This window comes from Gobio gobio (assembly GCF_949357685.1).
Source record: "Gobio gobio genome assembly, chromosome: 17".
NCBI classification, from domain to species: Eukaryota; Metazoa; Chordata; class Actinopteri; order Cypriniformes; family Gobionidae; genus Gobio; species Gobio gobio.
Genome location: NC_137110.1, coordinates 26,371,330 through 26,387,709, shown reverse-complemented (window position 1 = coordinate 26,387,709; position 16,380 = coordinate 26,371,330). Strand labels below are relative to the sequence as shown.

At 37.4% G+C, this 16,380-nt stretch overlaps 1 protein-coding gene across 1 annotated transcript in view; it reads left to right on the top strand.

Moving 5' to 3' along the window:
• Nucleotides 1-16,380, top strand: part of tgfbr3 (transforming growth factor, beta receptor III) — a 135,194-nt gene that overhangs the window by 104,657 nt on the left and 14,157 nt on the right. The window contains exons 11-14 of the mRNA XM_079840947.1: nucleotides 684-830; nucleotides 2,547-2,729; nucleotides 7,090-7,386; nucleotides 11,674-11,830. Coding sequence (XP_079697073.1) covers nucleotides 684-830; nucleotides 2,547-2,729; nucleotides 7,090-7,386; nucleotides 11,674-11,830 — 784 coding nt within the window. The remainder of the gene's footprint in view (nucleotides 1-683; nucleotides 831-2,546; nucleotides 2,730-7,089; nucleotides 7,387-11,673; nucleotides 11,831-16,380) is intronic.

The following is a 16,380-nucleotide window of genomic DNA, read 5'->3' as shown; positions in this document are numbered from 1 at the left end:
GCATGTGTGTTTTAACCCAGCAGGGATGATTCACTTCCACACTGATTTTCTGCAATAATTTCTAGCGGAAATTCCTAAAAACACTTTTAGCCTTGAACCCATTAAAAAAGTGGGCAACCTCCCAAATATGTATCTTTTACTCTGAACTCTGAGCCCCAAGGGCAATTAAAATGATGTGACCCGTATGGTCAGAACACAGTACTGGCTCACAGAGCGAGATCCACAGAGCATCAAAGGAGGATGTTGCAATGACAATCCTATGACAAATTGGCAAGTTTTGTGTGACTCAACTTCACCTCCATTAGACAATGTTCACAGGCTTCTTTCACCTTTGAACCCATAATCTGTCCTGAGCTCACATAAGGAGGTGATTCTCATATTATGATGTGAACGGATTGCCGTGTTTTTTCCGATGAGAAGAACTGAGAGGGTGTTTTTTTTTGTTCATCTGCCTTGGGAGTTACATTGCTGAAATTGTGCATTCCCATGTATTAAATCCAGCTTTCTCATATGTTTTGGCAGACCTTTGGCAAGTGTAGATTTCGATTATCTCTGACTGTATCTGTGCTAAGCACCAGAGTGAAGCAATGTATTTTCTATAAAAAAATTTGTAGAGGAAATTGTTGGGTTTGCCTTACCTTATTACTGAGAGGTCACAAACTAAGTGCGTCTGTGAATGACAGATTGTTATTAGCCAATTGGAACAGAAGGATGGAAGCGGCTGGCCCGTTGATGATGAAGATCTGGAGTCAGGAGATGTCATATTACCAGGAGATCCGGAGGTGACAGAAAGAATTTTACCAGAAGGCGGACATCATGCGACTATCTTGGTATGATATTTACATGTCAAACTCTTATTTATAAATGGTACTACATGAATAGAAACAATAGGACAAGAACAACATTGATGTTTTTCTTCACTAAAAATCTTCCTCTCACTGCAGCTTTCAAATCAGATATTATATGTATATATATATATATATATATATATATATATATATATATATATATATATATATATATATATATATATATATATATATATATATATATATATATATATATATATATATATATATAGATATAGATATTATAACGGATGTCTGATTAGAAATCCTAAATACTATGTAGTCATAACCATCAATACATCAGTTAATGTCTTTTATATATATAGCACATATTTCTCTGTGCTATATATCATATTCTCTTAAATTATATATTGAATTGTTTGAATGGTAATTCTTTATGGCATCACCATAGGAAGATAATATATTTATAATGTGCTAATAGTATGATAATATATTTAAAGGGGACAAATTAAAAGTGGGCATTTGTGTATGTCCCTTTAAATGCAAGTGAGCTGGGGCTCCCTGCCTGTTCTTTCTAGAAGAGGGCGGAGCTTTAATAGCTCGGGCAACAACAACAACAGAACATGTCAGAAATGAATGGTGTTCAGTTCGAACCGGAGTCGGACAATAATGTCTACAGAGCCAGAGAATATATGCTGCATGGAGATAGAACAGGTATAGTTTAGTTTAATTCCGGTTTTAACTAATGTTGCCATCTTGCTGTTATCCACTATTAGTACAAGCCTGTTGTAGCCGTCCCTGTCCGAATGATGGCCAAAACTTTACTGATGAATTTCATGAAGTTTATTGTTCATCACACAAAAGATGAAGCGACTGTTTTCACTTCAGAAAATCAATATAAGAGCTGAATAAAACACAGTACAAGAAGTGCGCATTAAAGTCTTATCTATACTCTCTCGCCCTTATCATCAGCATACACAGCGAATTACACAAAAACAGTCCTTACAATGAACAGTAAACAAATATATACAGACCTTTTGCCTTTTAAGGGGGTGCTTAATAAACTGGTAAACTTTATATCCGTATAACAACTCTGATAAACTATTATAAAGTGCACTCTTTCCCTTTCTTTACTGCCATGACCAGTATCACTCCGGAGACTATAACGCTCGAATAGTTGGTACTGATCCATCCTTGAGATTTAACTTTATAGCAAAACCTGCCTTGAATTGTCCCTCGTTCAGGCAATGCACCTGCATGGCTTACAAAACATTGTTGTCGCTACAGCTGCTTGAGCGCGGAGGAAATGGCGGACAGTGTACAACTGCCTGAGGGCGGAAACTATGCTAATACGGAACAGTCTGTCAGCGCCGTGGGTGAAAATATTAGTGGCGGTAATATTACAACAGATCCCCTTCCTATGTCAGAAGGGGAGAGAAATCTGAGCGGCTCGTTTCTTCACATGCTTGTAGAAAAAGGCTTACCAAAACAAAGTTAATGGGTTGTCCTTTTTCACGTTTTCTGGGTTGATAGATGCACCAGGGACCTGATTATAGCACTTAAACACGGAAAAAGGCAGATTTTCATGAAATGTCCCCTTTAAGGTTAATTAGGACAGTATTTACTGTATGTGATCAAATACATCAGGATAACGATAACATATTCTGTCTCTCTCACCTTCACATTTCCCTTCAGTTCAATTAACATTTTCCAATTCCTCTGTTTCTCTGTCCTTAGTTCAACTGCACATACCGTAAGAACCAGGAAACCCCGGTTGACAGTGATATTGGATCTGATGATTTCCTTGTAGACTCTCTAGACAATATTACCTTCAACATGGAGCTGTATAACAATCCCTTCCACTACCCCATCACTCAGTCGTTCCTCACCATCACTGAGAATAGGCCTATCTATGTGGAGGTAAGCATATACATATACATATACATGCAGTCATGCTCAAAAGTCTACATACACCTTGCAGAATCTGCAAAATGTTAATTATTTAAAAAAATAATAGGGATCATACAAAATGGGTTATTTTTTATTTAGTACTGTTCTGAATAAGATATTTGACACAAAAGATGTTTTTCAGAGCACGACTTTATACTGTACATATACGCAGGGTTTGAAATAGACACCCGGGTAAAACTGTGGTGGGTAACAATGTCAAATCACTTACCAATTTGGCGGGTTATTTTCACAAATGATGTTCACACAATTTGCTTGTGAAGTAAATCTACTTTTATATAATCTGCGCAAATTTGCTTTGAAGGAAACTGCTCAGACCCAACATAATAATAAAAATAATAATGTGGGGTAGCTAATCCCAGTGTAAAAAGGAAAGAACCTTATAAGAAAGATATAAAATAGGATTCTTTGATTAATAGAATCACCAAAAGAACACTATTTACTTGAAATATAATTGTTTTTGTAACAATGTAAAAGTCTTTACTGTCACTTTTGATCAGATCAGTTTAATGCATCCTTGCTGAATAATTGTATTCATTTAAGATGTGTACATGTGGAAACCATGGGGCATTACATTGTGCATTACATACATTCTGTATGTGCGCTATGATGGAAAAGATTCCTTCGGGGTTCAATAAAACCATTTCCAGTGCTGTAACCATGTTAGAAATCTAATTAAATAATTGAATGAGAAACCATATACACAAATATAGTCACTGCCAAAAGCTCTTGAAATACAAGATCTGCTTTTACCCTTCAACCATAATGCGTGGTTCTCATTGTGTATGGTTTCATGTTTCTAATACCATAAGCGCCTGGTGTCTGTCTGTCTGATCAGACATTGTCCCGAGTATGTGAGCGTTCACGGCTGCAAAAGTACACACGTGTGTATAGATGTCTCTCTGTCAATCGCTGTGAAAGATGTCAGCAGTCTGCTGTGTGTGTACATTTTGTCTGGTCCGGGAGCTTGACATATTGTCATTAATCAGTGGGGTTTCAAGGGGGAAAGGCTGACAATATTTGATCTCAGAGTGGAATTCTCAGGTCCCTGTTTTTAACTCTTTCTCTTCCAGGGTTAGAGTCTTTGATTAAATGTGTTCTACTGAAGGTCCGCCTCACATGCCATATAAAAACATCAGATCAGTGCAGATTGTTCTTGATTTATGGCCACATCAATGGAGAATCTGCTGTTTCAGTCAGACAGCAGATCACAAAGAGCTCTCTGTGTCCACACTCTTTTTAGGCCTTTCAAAAACGTTTTTAATTAATCTCTCTTTTCTTCCCATTTGTTTTAATTTGGTTATACAAGTCTGCCAGTGAGTTGAGAATACACTCATATTAATATAGCCGGTCACACACGGAACAAAAAGTGCCACGCTGCATGCTAGCTTGAGTTCAAGGTGACAGAACAATAACAATGAATCTAATCACTCCACAGTTATTTATTAAGAATGAACAAAGTGGCAAAGAGAGTTCAAAGTTAGTTGAAAAACAGAAAGGGCAATGCATATCATGCAATTTCCCTATATGTAGAATAAACTTTAGCGGGTCAAACCACAAAAAGACAAACTTAGGCAATAAGCAATGCATCAGCCTAAGTATGTACATTTACAACGACTTGAGACAAATATAATTTAATTTAATTTAATTTAATAGAAAACTGTGATTATATACTGTAGTATTGTTTCTCAAGTAAATCTATCCTTGTTTCACAGTTTGCTGTTCGAAGCATAGATTCCAGCTTAAACATTTTAGACAGTGATCATTGACTGTAAATCCTAGTTTTCTGAAATATGTAAATTCTTCACACTAGGCTTGACATCAGTTATGCTATTGGTTCTCCCTTATCCTGTAACCAAGTGTGTTGAGATGCTGAGGGCAAGATTTTCAGTAGGGATGCACCGAAATGAAAATTCTTGGCCGAAACCGAAAACCGAAAAAGAGGAAACCAAGGCCGAAAGCCGAAAACCGAAACACCGAAAGAAATTATGCCAAATATTAGTACCATTGCATCTATGACTATGACTGTGTACTAACTTTACTAAAATCAAGGCATTGCAATTGCATACATTAATATTAAAGTTTCAAAGAATAAATCAATTACAAGTTATGCCAATATTTATTTAGCACATTGCAACAATGCACAGTATAAAATAAAATTCAAACTAAAATGTTTAACTTGACCCCACTCATTTGTACATTAAATAATAATGTACAGGCCTACAGAAAGGTTTTTAAATTAAATGTTCTCTCATAAAAACAAAGTGCATTTAGGTCTAGTGCATTTAAAAAAATTTCTCTGTAGGACTACTACAAGAAAGTGCATTCAGAACAAGTGCAACTGCTTAAAGATACAACTATTTTCTCTGTAGGCCATTAACATAATAGTGTATCAAAGCAAAGACTGCCATAGCCCATATGTTAACTGTAGAATAGGGGTGTAGCGGTACACAAAACTGACGGTTCGGTACAGCAGTTTTACAAAGTGGCTTTTTATTTATTTTTATTGGTTAACTAAAAAAAAAAGTCTGTCCCTAAATGAATTAAATTATAACTAAAAGTTTATTGAATATATTGCTCTAAACTATATGGGAGCCCTTACTTGCACATTAATATTAAAGGTTAAAAACAGAGCCCAAACTATTAGCCTAAATTCAGTTGCTATGTATTTTCAGGTCTAATAATCAACACTCAAATAACATAATACACAAACATGTACACTTCACATAAGGCAGTTTTTGCAATAACTTCTAAATCTAATTATAAAATAGTTTTTTATCCAATTCGTTGTTGAAATATAATCATTTATACACAGTGTCTGTCATTTTATTTAAACATGAAATACATGAAATAATCAAGATATCATTAACAGGTTAAGTAGAATATAATGAATATAACGGCTAATATAGGTCATATATTTAGTGAAAGAGTTGATTTACTCTAGTGAACTAACAGATGTGGACACTGAATGACTGCCTGAGGTAAATGATGCTACATGACTGTTTGGTTTACAGCAGTTATATTGAGGTCTTTCTGCCGTTGAAACACTGACTGAGCGATTACACCACATATGATACGTGACAATAAGTTGTAATGTATCCTCAACACACCTTAGATGTTCATTCATGTTTATTCTTAAGGAAGAGATGATCGATCGCGTTCGCAGATGATCGCGTTCACGCGCGCGCGCGCTGCCGCCAGATTGAAGTGTGTTCCGCGCTTAAAACATGCCCACTGTTAAAGATTGCGTTCGGTTTCACAGTGAAGTCTGGTCCTCTTCTCATCGAGAACATGAGCTCTCGCTGTCAATGCTTGTGCATGGAGCAGACGTGTGTGTTTCTCAGATATACTGAAATACGTCCACACTGCAGACATGTTGCTTCAGGCAAGCACGTGCAGGTCGCGGTTTCTGTTTGCGTCATCACAACATTTCGGCCATGTTGTTTCGGTGATAAAAGTCTTTCGGCCGAAAACCGAAAATGCACTTTTGGGGCATTTTCGGCCGAAAATTTTCGGTGGCCGAATATTCGGTGCATCCCTAATTTTCAGTTAAAAATGACTTCAATTTTGGACTGTCCTCAGACAAAGATAATTTATACTTTAGCAAGTCATTTTTGTGGTGCTTTTTTAGAGTGTGACATCCTGTCCCTCAATATTGCAGTCATTCGCATTATTGTTTGAGATTCTTAGTCTTCGTCTGCCTACCTAAAATTATTTGGCCGCTCTCCTGAGATTGACACCCCCTTGGCACAGTGATATGGAGGACATGGGATGTGATGGTTTTTTTGTGGCAGCTCTCGTCTGTTATGCAGGCTTTTACAACATCAGATGGCCAAACTATTACAACTGAATGATCCTCAAAGATTTATTCGAGGCACAGAAATCTGACGTCAGAATTTGTGATTCTTGGAAAGGTTAACACTCGGACAATGTTTATTTAGACAGTGTGCCGTGTTAAAACAAATGGGCAGACTTTGTGCGTTATTTGGTGATTTGAACCGATGCCTGAGAGAGTTCACTCAGTTCAATCACTCAGACCGATCAAAAAAGTTAGACTGAGCGTGTCTGGCAGAGGACTAGGCATAATATATAGCGTCTAAGCATCACTCTGCTGATCCATCTCATACTATATGAATCACATTTGACCATATTTATGAAAAATTGTCAAAAAAGTTGTATTAATCAAGATAAAGAAAGCAGTTTTTCTTTCTCTCTTTGTCTTGCTGTCTCTCTCTTATTGTTTGCTGCAGATATGTCTTACTGAAAAATGACTTTTCCTTTATTAACAGAGACATGTGACCTTTCTCTGCAGATTTCTGCCTCAAAAGCCGACCCTAACCTTGGGTTCATGATCCAGACCTGCTTCATATCTCCAGACTCCGATCCTCGCATGCCGTCAGACTACGTTGTCATAGAGAACATATGTCCCAAGGACGACTCTGTTCTCTATTACCCTCAGCGAAGCGATTTCCCCATCCCTCACGCCCAGATGGACAAAAAACGCTTCAGTTTCACCTACAGATCAAAGTTCAACGTGTCATTGCTCTTCCTGCACTGTGAGATGTCCCTCTGCTCCAGAAGAAATGACAAGGAGATGAACCTGCCAGAGGTAGAAACCATCATCTAACATATCAGCTCTGTTCCAAGATCTAGTGAGCTGCCTTTGTAGGCAGCATTGAAGGCGTCACATTAGGTGCCTTCATAATGCAAATGCTCTTTAAAAAGGTTAGGCAGCAACCGTATTCTGCCTTCTATGATAAACTGTACCTTGTTTTTGCAAATTCTAAAGCATCATCACGTGTATCGTTCACAGCGAAGGCAATAAAAAATAACATTTAAAAAATAATCCTATCATGGCAGAAGGAAGAGAAATATTCATTCAGTACTGACTTCAAATATAATTGAAAGTAGTGTAATATAATTAAAAAGAACCATTATTTGTATCTTATGTATATGTATTAGTGTTGTCAAAGCGATTAATTTCGATTAATCACCTCCTTAATAAAAGTTTGTGTTTGCATAATATATGTGTGTACTGTGTATACAGTAATTATTATGTATATATAAAAACACACACGTGCATGTATACATTTAAGATTTTTTATTTTATTTAAATATAACGTATTGATATTTCTATATAATATAAATAAATATATATATATATATATATATATATATATATATATACAGTATATACATGCAAATATTTCTTAAATATATATACATGTATGTGTGTGTATTCAAATATACATAATAATTATACACAGTACACACACATATATTATGTTTAAACACAAACTTTTATTTTGGATGCGATTAATCGGTTTGACAGCACTATATTTATGCTTATTAGAGAATTGTGTTTTGTCATCATGCTAACGGCAACTTTATTGAAATCCGTTGTCACGACAGACAAAGCAAGAGAACTGTTCATTGTACATATAATTCAATCTATACAGAAATGTATCTCTGAAAGTTTATTGTAATTAAAAGCACCCAATATTGCTGTGCACTATGTATATTTATGCTTATTTGAGTATTGCACTAGCCTAGCATTGCACTTGTGGCCTATATGTCCAGTCCATTCCTGCTCATTTTATGATAGAATATAGGTAAATCAGTTATGGATTTTGATAGCTTATATTGCTTTACCGCCCTCAGGTTAACTTTTTTTTTGCCGTAAAAAAAAAAATGCAAACTGCAAAATGCGATTGATTGAATTTGCAGTAATTCTTATATTAAAGATAGCAAAATCTTGTTGGAACTTTTATGTAGAACCTTCCAAATAGGTTCCAGTTCGGTTATGATGTTGCCTTAGATTAGAAGAAAGCTTCCTTTTTTGGCAGTTGGCAGTGCGGCAGCTCACTAGGTTTTGGAACAGTCTTTATCTCCCTCATCTTTGCTTTCATCATACACACATTATTCCCTCATTTCTTTGTTAATATCTTTGTATTATTTATAAAGATCTTTATAGATGAACACAGTTGCAATTCATAAAACTATTTAACTCCAGTACTAATCAATTTAAGCTGATTCATATAAACTGTTGGTGTGTTAGTTTTCACACAATTAGATTCAACTGCTTTATCATTTACAGGATCAAAATTAGCTGCATTGTGTGTGTGTGTGTGTGTGTGTGTGTGTGTGTGTGTGTGTGTGTGTGTATGTGTGTAGCCTATGTTTGTTTGATTTTAGGCTGCACAGGGTTATCAGAGATCTCATTAAGTCAGAACACAGGAACGCAGATAACTTATTGACACTAGCACATATTTCCAGAGTAGTTGCTCTACTTTGTTATATGGATAACATGAACACACTCTTTAATTCATTTATATAATCTGTTTGACTTTGCTGTCCATCTTAAGAGTTGCTTTTCGATTCATTGCCTTGGCACAAGTCGCTCTACGCCAGCTGCTAGCATCAATCCACTCTCTGTGAGTGCGGGATGCGTAAATCTCAGGTTACTTCAGTTACCATCCATAGAGGAAAAACAAATCTCCAACTTTCACTGTCCGTTTTCAAATTTCCTTCCTCCCTCGCTTCTAGTCATAATCATTTTAATCTCCTGCGTTTTCAGCCGCTCTAATCATCATATTGCACGTTAAGGTTGTTTATGTCTCACCTAACATGATCTTGAAAGTGACTCATTGTTTGGTCGTAGATATTTACAGTTCAGTCATAATCTGGATGAGGATAAGAGACGTGACACGTCAGACCGTATAAACTGTGTATGAAATTATATGTGCGTTCTCTTCGAAGAGCGTGTGTTCGGTTTGGCTCAGGCACATGTCTGCGACAAACTGGATGGCTTTAATGACTTTAATATACACTAATCCATGCTTATGAAGAACAAAGTTAACATTTTAAACATAACAGGGCTCAACAATAAAGATGGGGTCACTGTGAGAGTGTTTCGGGCCAGTTGATAACAAATCAGTAATGTGTTGCAACAAATGGTATTGGTTGCTTGCTACACTCTCAGAAAAAAAAGTGTATAAAAGTTGTCAATGGGCAAGTACCATGATTTCGGGTACGCAAACAAAATGCGTAAAACTTTTTAAAAGGCAAAATGCCGTATCTAGTGTAAATACAGTAAAATGGTAGTGTTGTAAAAGGTCAAATACATGACATCCAATTAAATTACCTTATCGTTTGCGGTCAAAACTGACTGCATCCACACAAGCAGCATGCGTATGCTAGGTTGCGTATGATGCCTTAGCAAATCGCGCTATATTGCTGCCATTCTCGACAATACCTTTGTTTTAGCACTTACTAGCATGAAGAATAATATAGACACAGATTGTGCCTGGAGATTTAAGCTTCAAACTAATAAATAAATATGCAAGAATATTTTTTTTTTTGCAGAATAGGGCACTCGATTACAAATGTTACATTGATCTTTTTGCAACTAAATAATAGTTCCAACGTACGCCACAGCAGAACTGTTGCGTCTCCAAGCAACACACAGCGAATCTGCGGCTTCAATGATTCAATGACCCATTCATAATTACAGCCATTTATTTTATTATTGAATGAATGAATGACTCGATGACTTAACGCCACCTACTGGCGGTTTTATTTTCAAATTCTAAAGGATCCCTTCATTGTTACCATTATTTCATATTTCTCTATTGAAATTTTTTATATAAAAAAGTATCTCATAAAATGATTGTAATTGCATTCATGACACCACTGAGCAGCATGAAACAATGTTTAAAGGTCCTGTTCTTCGTGATCCCATTTTTCAAACTTTAGTTAGTGTGTAATGTTGCTGTTAGAGCATTTATAATACCTGTAAAATTATAAAGCTCAAAGTTCAATGCCAAGCGAGATATTTTATTTAACAGAAGTTCCCTTTCAAAGCCTACAGCGAACGGCTGGTTAGGACTACATCCTGGTATTTCCTGCTTTAATTACGTCAGTAGAGCAGTATGTCGACTAACCTCCGCCCACAAGAATGCGCGAAAAAGGGGGCGTGGTCTTGTTGCTCCCGCGTGGAGAGAGGAAGTGTTGCGTTCGGTTGCGTTCGTATAGTTTGTTTGTTGCCATGTCGTCGAGACGCTGTTATTTTCATCCCGGAGTCAAGTCACCTTTGTTTGGCTTTCCCAGGGACGCTGTACTTAGAGATCATTGAGCGCATGCATCCCCGTTATGGTGAAAGGCGTGACCTTCCCGGTAACATGCGCTCTGCGTGCCCTAAGCTGCTGTCGAATCACAACACGGGAACCGCTGGCACAATCAGAACTCGTTATGTATTTCTGAAGGAGGGACTTCATAGAACAGGGAAATCTTTCAAGCCGTTTTGAGGACAGTGAAAACAGCAGTATACAGATAAGTAAATTGTGTGAAAAATACTGTGTTTTTTTACACGCGAAACATGAACACATGTTATATTGCACACTGTAAACACAATCAAAGCTTCAAAAAAACACGAAAAACGGGACCTTTAAATACATTAGATGCAGCTTGTACCACTGCAGTGCAGATAGCTTTTGTTGATCATGATTTCATTTGATTTAATTTACTGATTTAGTTTAATTAATTGCTTTATTTGTTATATTAATAATTATATGAATGGAATTTTAAGAATTTTACATAAAATATGATACATACATTTAATAGGATTAGAAAAACTGCCTTTATAAAGGAAAAAAAAATCGCCCGAAAATAAATTTAAGGGGGCAAATATTGTGTTTTTTCTCTTTGCCGAACCGCAACAGACACCAAAATCTGGCCTCTCCTCATAATAAAAGAAGTGCAATTGCATGCCTGTTTATTATAATTAGCTCTTTTATCTCATGAGTGAGGTTCATGCTGTTCTTTGAGGATTGTGGTGCCCATATGGCAACGATTACAGCTGGACCTTATTCTAACATTTCTGCTTCTTTCTTTGTAGTGTATGTTACCAGATGAAGCCTGCACTTCCCTCAGTGTGGAAAACATCCTACTCATGATGTTGAACACCAAGACTTTCACCAAGCCAATGGTGGTCATCTCCGACAACACACCTGTCACTGCTAAGATCCCTGAGGAGCAAACTCCACAACGTCTAGGTAAAGATCAGTCAATACGACATCCAACTTTTTTTTGTTGTTGTTTGTTTTCTGCTGAATTTAATATCAAAGGGCCCTATTTTAACATTCTGAGCGCATCGTCTGAAGCGCATGGTGCAGGTGCACTTAGGGCGAATCCACTTTAGCTAGTTTAACCATGAAAAAAATGGTTGGCGCGTAAGGTGCATGGTTCAAAAGGGTTGTACCTAGTCTCTTAATAAGTCATGGGTGTGTTTTGGGATTAATGTGCAATAAACCAATCTGAGTCTCATCTCCCATTCCCTTTTAAAAGCCACTTGTGCTTGCAACATGGTGGATTCTCTATTTACATGGCGGAATTTGTAAGCGGAAAGACTGAATGCTTTTATTTTTAATATTTAAACATGTTTGTGTGCTGCTGCGCGTCCCTGTGTGTGTAATAAGCAAATTGTACGCGCGTTGTGCACCCGCCTAAAGGCGAATATTATTAACAGTTGCCTCAAAATATCAATGCGCCAACAATGCGCCTAAACACACTTCATCTTATAGGCGAACAGATGGGTCCGAGTGCATTTGCTATTTAAACAATGTAGCACTGGACGTGAAAATGATAACTGCGTCGGGCTGAAACTAGCAAAAAACACTTTGCATTGCGGAGGGTGTATGATGGGGCCTTAAGACTGAGAGAGTTTTTTCTCCCACAAACATTCTCAGGCATTGGTTCAAATCAGCAAATAATGCACAGAGGCTGCCCATCTTACTGTGAGTGGCATATATGGAGCATCATGGGAAAATGTGTGCTTCTGAGTTTATGTGTGTCAGTCACTCATATCACAAGTCACAGAGTTCCTGTCTTGTCTCACTTTGTGGCACATTACACCCATCTGGAGTCTTTTAGTATGTGGCAGTGTTGAGTATGTGTGCATTTTGCATGTGTGTGTTTATTGCGCATTCAATGTGGTTTGGTTTTAAAGTGTGTGTGGTTCATTAGAGATGTGGGACAAGGGACTCATAGATGCATCAGAGGAGAGGAAAAAGGCCAGCTTTCCGATTCTGGATAGCATTTGTTTTCACTTAAACATTCTTTAAGGCCTCCCCTTTTTGTACAGAGAGAGAGAGGGAGATTCAGAGAGCGGGAAAAAGGAGAGGAGGATACGGAAAAAACTTGACCGTGATAAAGAAAGGGGCCTTTATGCACTATATACATGCAGTCTGCTTTCATTTGCCATAGATGGACTGTGTGGTATACAAGAGGACAGCAGGGCGGTGTCTTAACATTTCACAAAGAAACTTATTTTGACCATGACTGATTTATTCTGTTCCCTGCATGCTCTTGGCACTATTGCACCTATTGCGGTTGGAGTGAATCAACTTTACTGACTCGCAGCTCTAATGAAAATCATTCCGGTTTAATAACACAATGTTGCTGTGCTGCTCGTGGCAAATGGAGCATGCGTCTATTAGTCACACTTGATTAGGTAAATGATTGCCACTCCTGAAGGATGCAAGCTGGGATTTTATTGGCCCAAGTCAAGTTTTATGTAGGTTTAGCTGTTTCTGAGTGGATACAAAATCAAAGATCTGTTCCACAGCAAGCAGATGACACATACCTGGGAAATCTGGAGTGAATCCAGATTGAATGTGAATTCAGTGTGAATCAAATGTGGGCTCACTCTTGATGAACAAGCTTGTGTGTGTTGCCTGGTGTGAATTAAGTAAATACAAATATGCCATAAAAGTAATGAAAACAGGCTTTGCATCTTATTTTGAACACAAAGATGACTCTTATACAGACATGGCAGTAAATCAGCTTTCAAAAAGGCTCAAAGCGCCGCTCTGGATAGGATCCCAAAATATTTGGCTTAATCTACAAATCAAAGAGGGCAGTTTATGGGAGTGCCATGCTTTGAGAAAAACATGGCAGAACAAAACATTGCCATCTGAAAAAAGATTTATGATCAGAAAACATGAATAATTTGGTCTAAAGCAGAGGTACAACCTCAAAAAGAATTTTTGTAAATGTTTTAATGGAATGGAATATGGTCTGCTGGTAATCACTCAGTTGCTGACTTCATAAATGGTTAGAGAGAAATACTGTAAATAACTGAAGATCACACGCTAAACTTTAAAGTTATTCCGAACACATCAAACTTTACTAGGGGATACATGACAAATGAAAACAATGTGTGCCAATATTTTCAAAATATCAAACATGTATGATATCCTCCAACTAGACAGATTCATAATCTGAAGCTAAAAATTGTATTCTCTGCTCATAAACCATTTTTCAGCTAAATCTGTCAACTCGGACTGCCCAAAATCTGCAGACCGGTTTCTACCGTGTGGTTCCAACTAGCGTTGAAAAAAAATATGTAGTGTATTCCAAAACCTTACAAATAAAATAATCTTCAACAAAGAAATGTAGGGATAAATAAAAAACTAAATCAATCAGCTCCGAGATGAATCACAACACTACAAAATTTGATCTGTGACAAAAAACTGTGATTTGTGAATGACGTAATCAAATGGGCAGCAATGATACAAATTAATTCTACCGTGTAAGACGTTGTCTGAAATGCAATATATTTAATATTCAAATGTATAAGTTGACTAAGAGTGTAGAGAGGCTGGGTACTCATTGAAGCTCCGTCTGTGTTTTTGCTTAAATTCCTTTATGAATAAAATGAATGGGATTTTTACTTTTTACTGTGCTTTATACTGCTGAATCAGGCAAACACATCATCTTGTTGAAGTTTGTCCCATGCTTGTCCAAAACATACACACAAGATTATTGTCTGTGTGTTCATACTTCCTTTGAGAAACCCAGCTAGCCTTGAAGTAAAGGGTGAAGCAAAGAACAGCACAAATACGTTCTGACACCCGGGAGAAGATTTTGGGCGGTGGTGACTACATAAATTGTTGTCCAAGTCATTAGGGCTAGTTCATTTACTTCCCTCCGAGGTACTTTACATGGATTGTGGGTGGAGTAGCTCAGACAAACCTATGGCAACGGCAGAGCAAACCACATCCCTTGCTTCGAGCTGACATAGCTTCTCCCAGGAATCCACTAAACACACACACTTTTGTTCTCTGTTCTGTTTTGCTTCCTCTTGCAAGCCATAGATACAGTACATTGTGAGATTTTATTTGATCACCAGTAATTTTCTATATTTCACACAAAAAAAATACAGTTCTGTCATCATGTGGAACACAAAAGAATATATTTTGATAGTCAATGGAGATGTAGTCAAAACAACATTGGACCTCATTTTAATTCATTGTATGGACCAAAAAAAACAACATTTATCAAAGAAATACTACCAAAAGTTTCGGGGAGCATAAGAGACATATCTTACTGACCCCAAATTTTGAACTGTAGTATTTTATTTTGTATTTACTGTCTCTCCCCCCTTTAGGCCTCAAAACATGTACATAGACAGGAGAGTTAACGACAAGCTTTATATTTTTGAGCCGCCCTGCACAGATATGATATAGGGGGTGGTTCTGGTGGTGATTCAGGGGAAAGGGTAAAGGCTGAGGCGGGAGCTGTTACATAGCACTCACTCTTGTTTTAACAGAGCGCTCCAGTGATAGTCTGTCATCAGTCTGTCAGAGGGGATGAAAATCTGAAGGTGCTCTCTCTGAGAATAGCCTCTATTGTGCTTGGGATTTTGGCGCCAGACCAGATGGGCTATGAAGCTGGCGGCCACACAGGCTCTATTGTGCTGTGTGATCAGTGATCATTAGAGCTAATTAGAGCTCTGAAAGTCATTCGGTCTGTGGCGCGAGTCCAAAGAGATTCTCGGATGCTTGGCTTGCTCTCAGATGCCACTGCAAATCCCATACCAAGCATGTGCTCTTACTTTATACGTGGTCACCAAACACAGCATGTAAACATCATGAACAATATCCTGAGCTAAAATACAGACATTAGAAGTGAGATGTTTATGGTAAAAAACAAAAAGCGTTTTTGTCAAAGACTACATCCAGACCGGATTCAGAATGATGATAAAAACATAGATGGAGTAGATCGAGTCCAAGAAACACCTTAAACTCCTTAAACTCCCTTGAGAGCCGAATGTGCTTGTTCACACACACATACACATATACAAACAAGTGTCTCCTAAAGACACAAAGAGTTTATGACATCTATTGCAGGCACCCTCTTATACACGCAGGCACTCTGATAGTGGCGTCATGGACTGTCGTCGGCCAATTATATTTTTGTGTGTATACATTTGCTTCAGAAACTGGTCACACAGATGACGTTCCCCATAGTGTAATATCCAAGATGCATTGTTGAGTTCCACTTGGAAAGGGAATCAAAGTCCATCATAAGTGGGCTGTTCATAAAACATGGCCAATACTTGTATATATGCTGAGGATCATACACACAGAGATCGAACATCATCAGGCGAACACACATGAGACTAAAATAATGCAATAATCAGAGGAATAAGAATAAGAGGAAAAATAATAAGAGGAAAAAACTGTTGACATATATATTTGACTAAATGTTGATATTACAATAATAATAGTAATAATTGTCTGTAATTTTACAATGTCGTCCA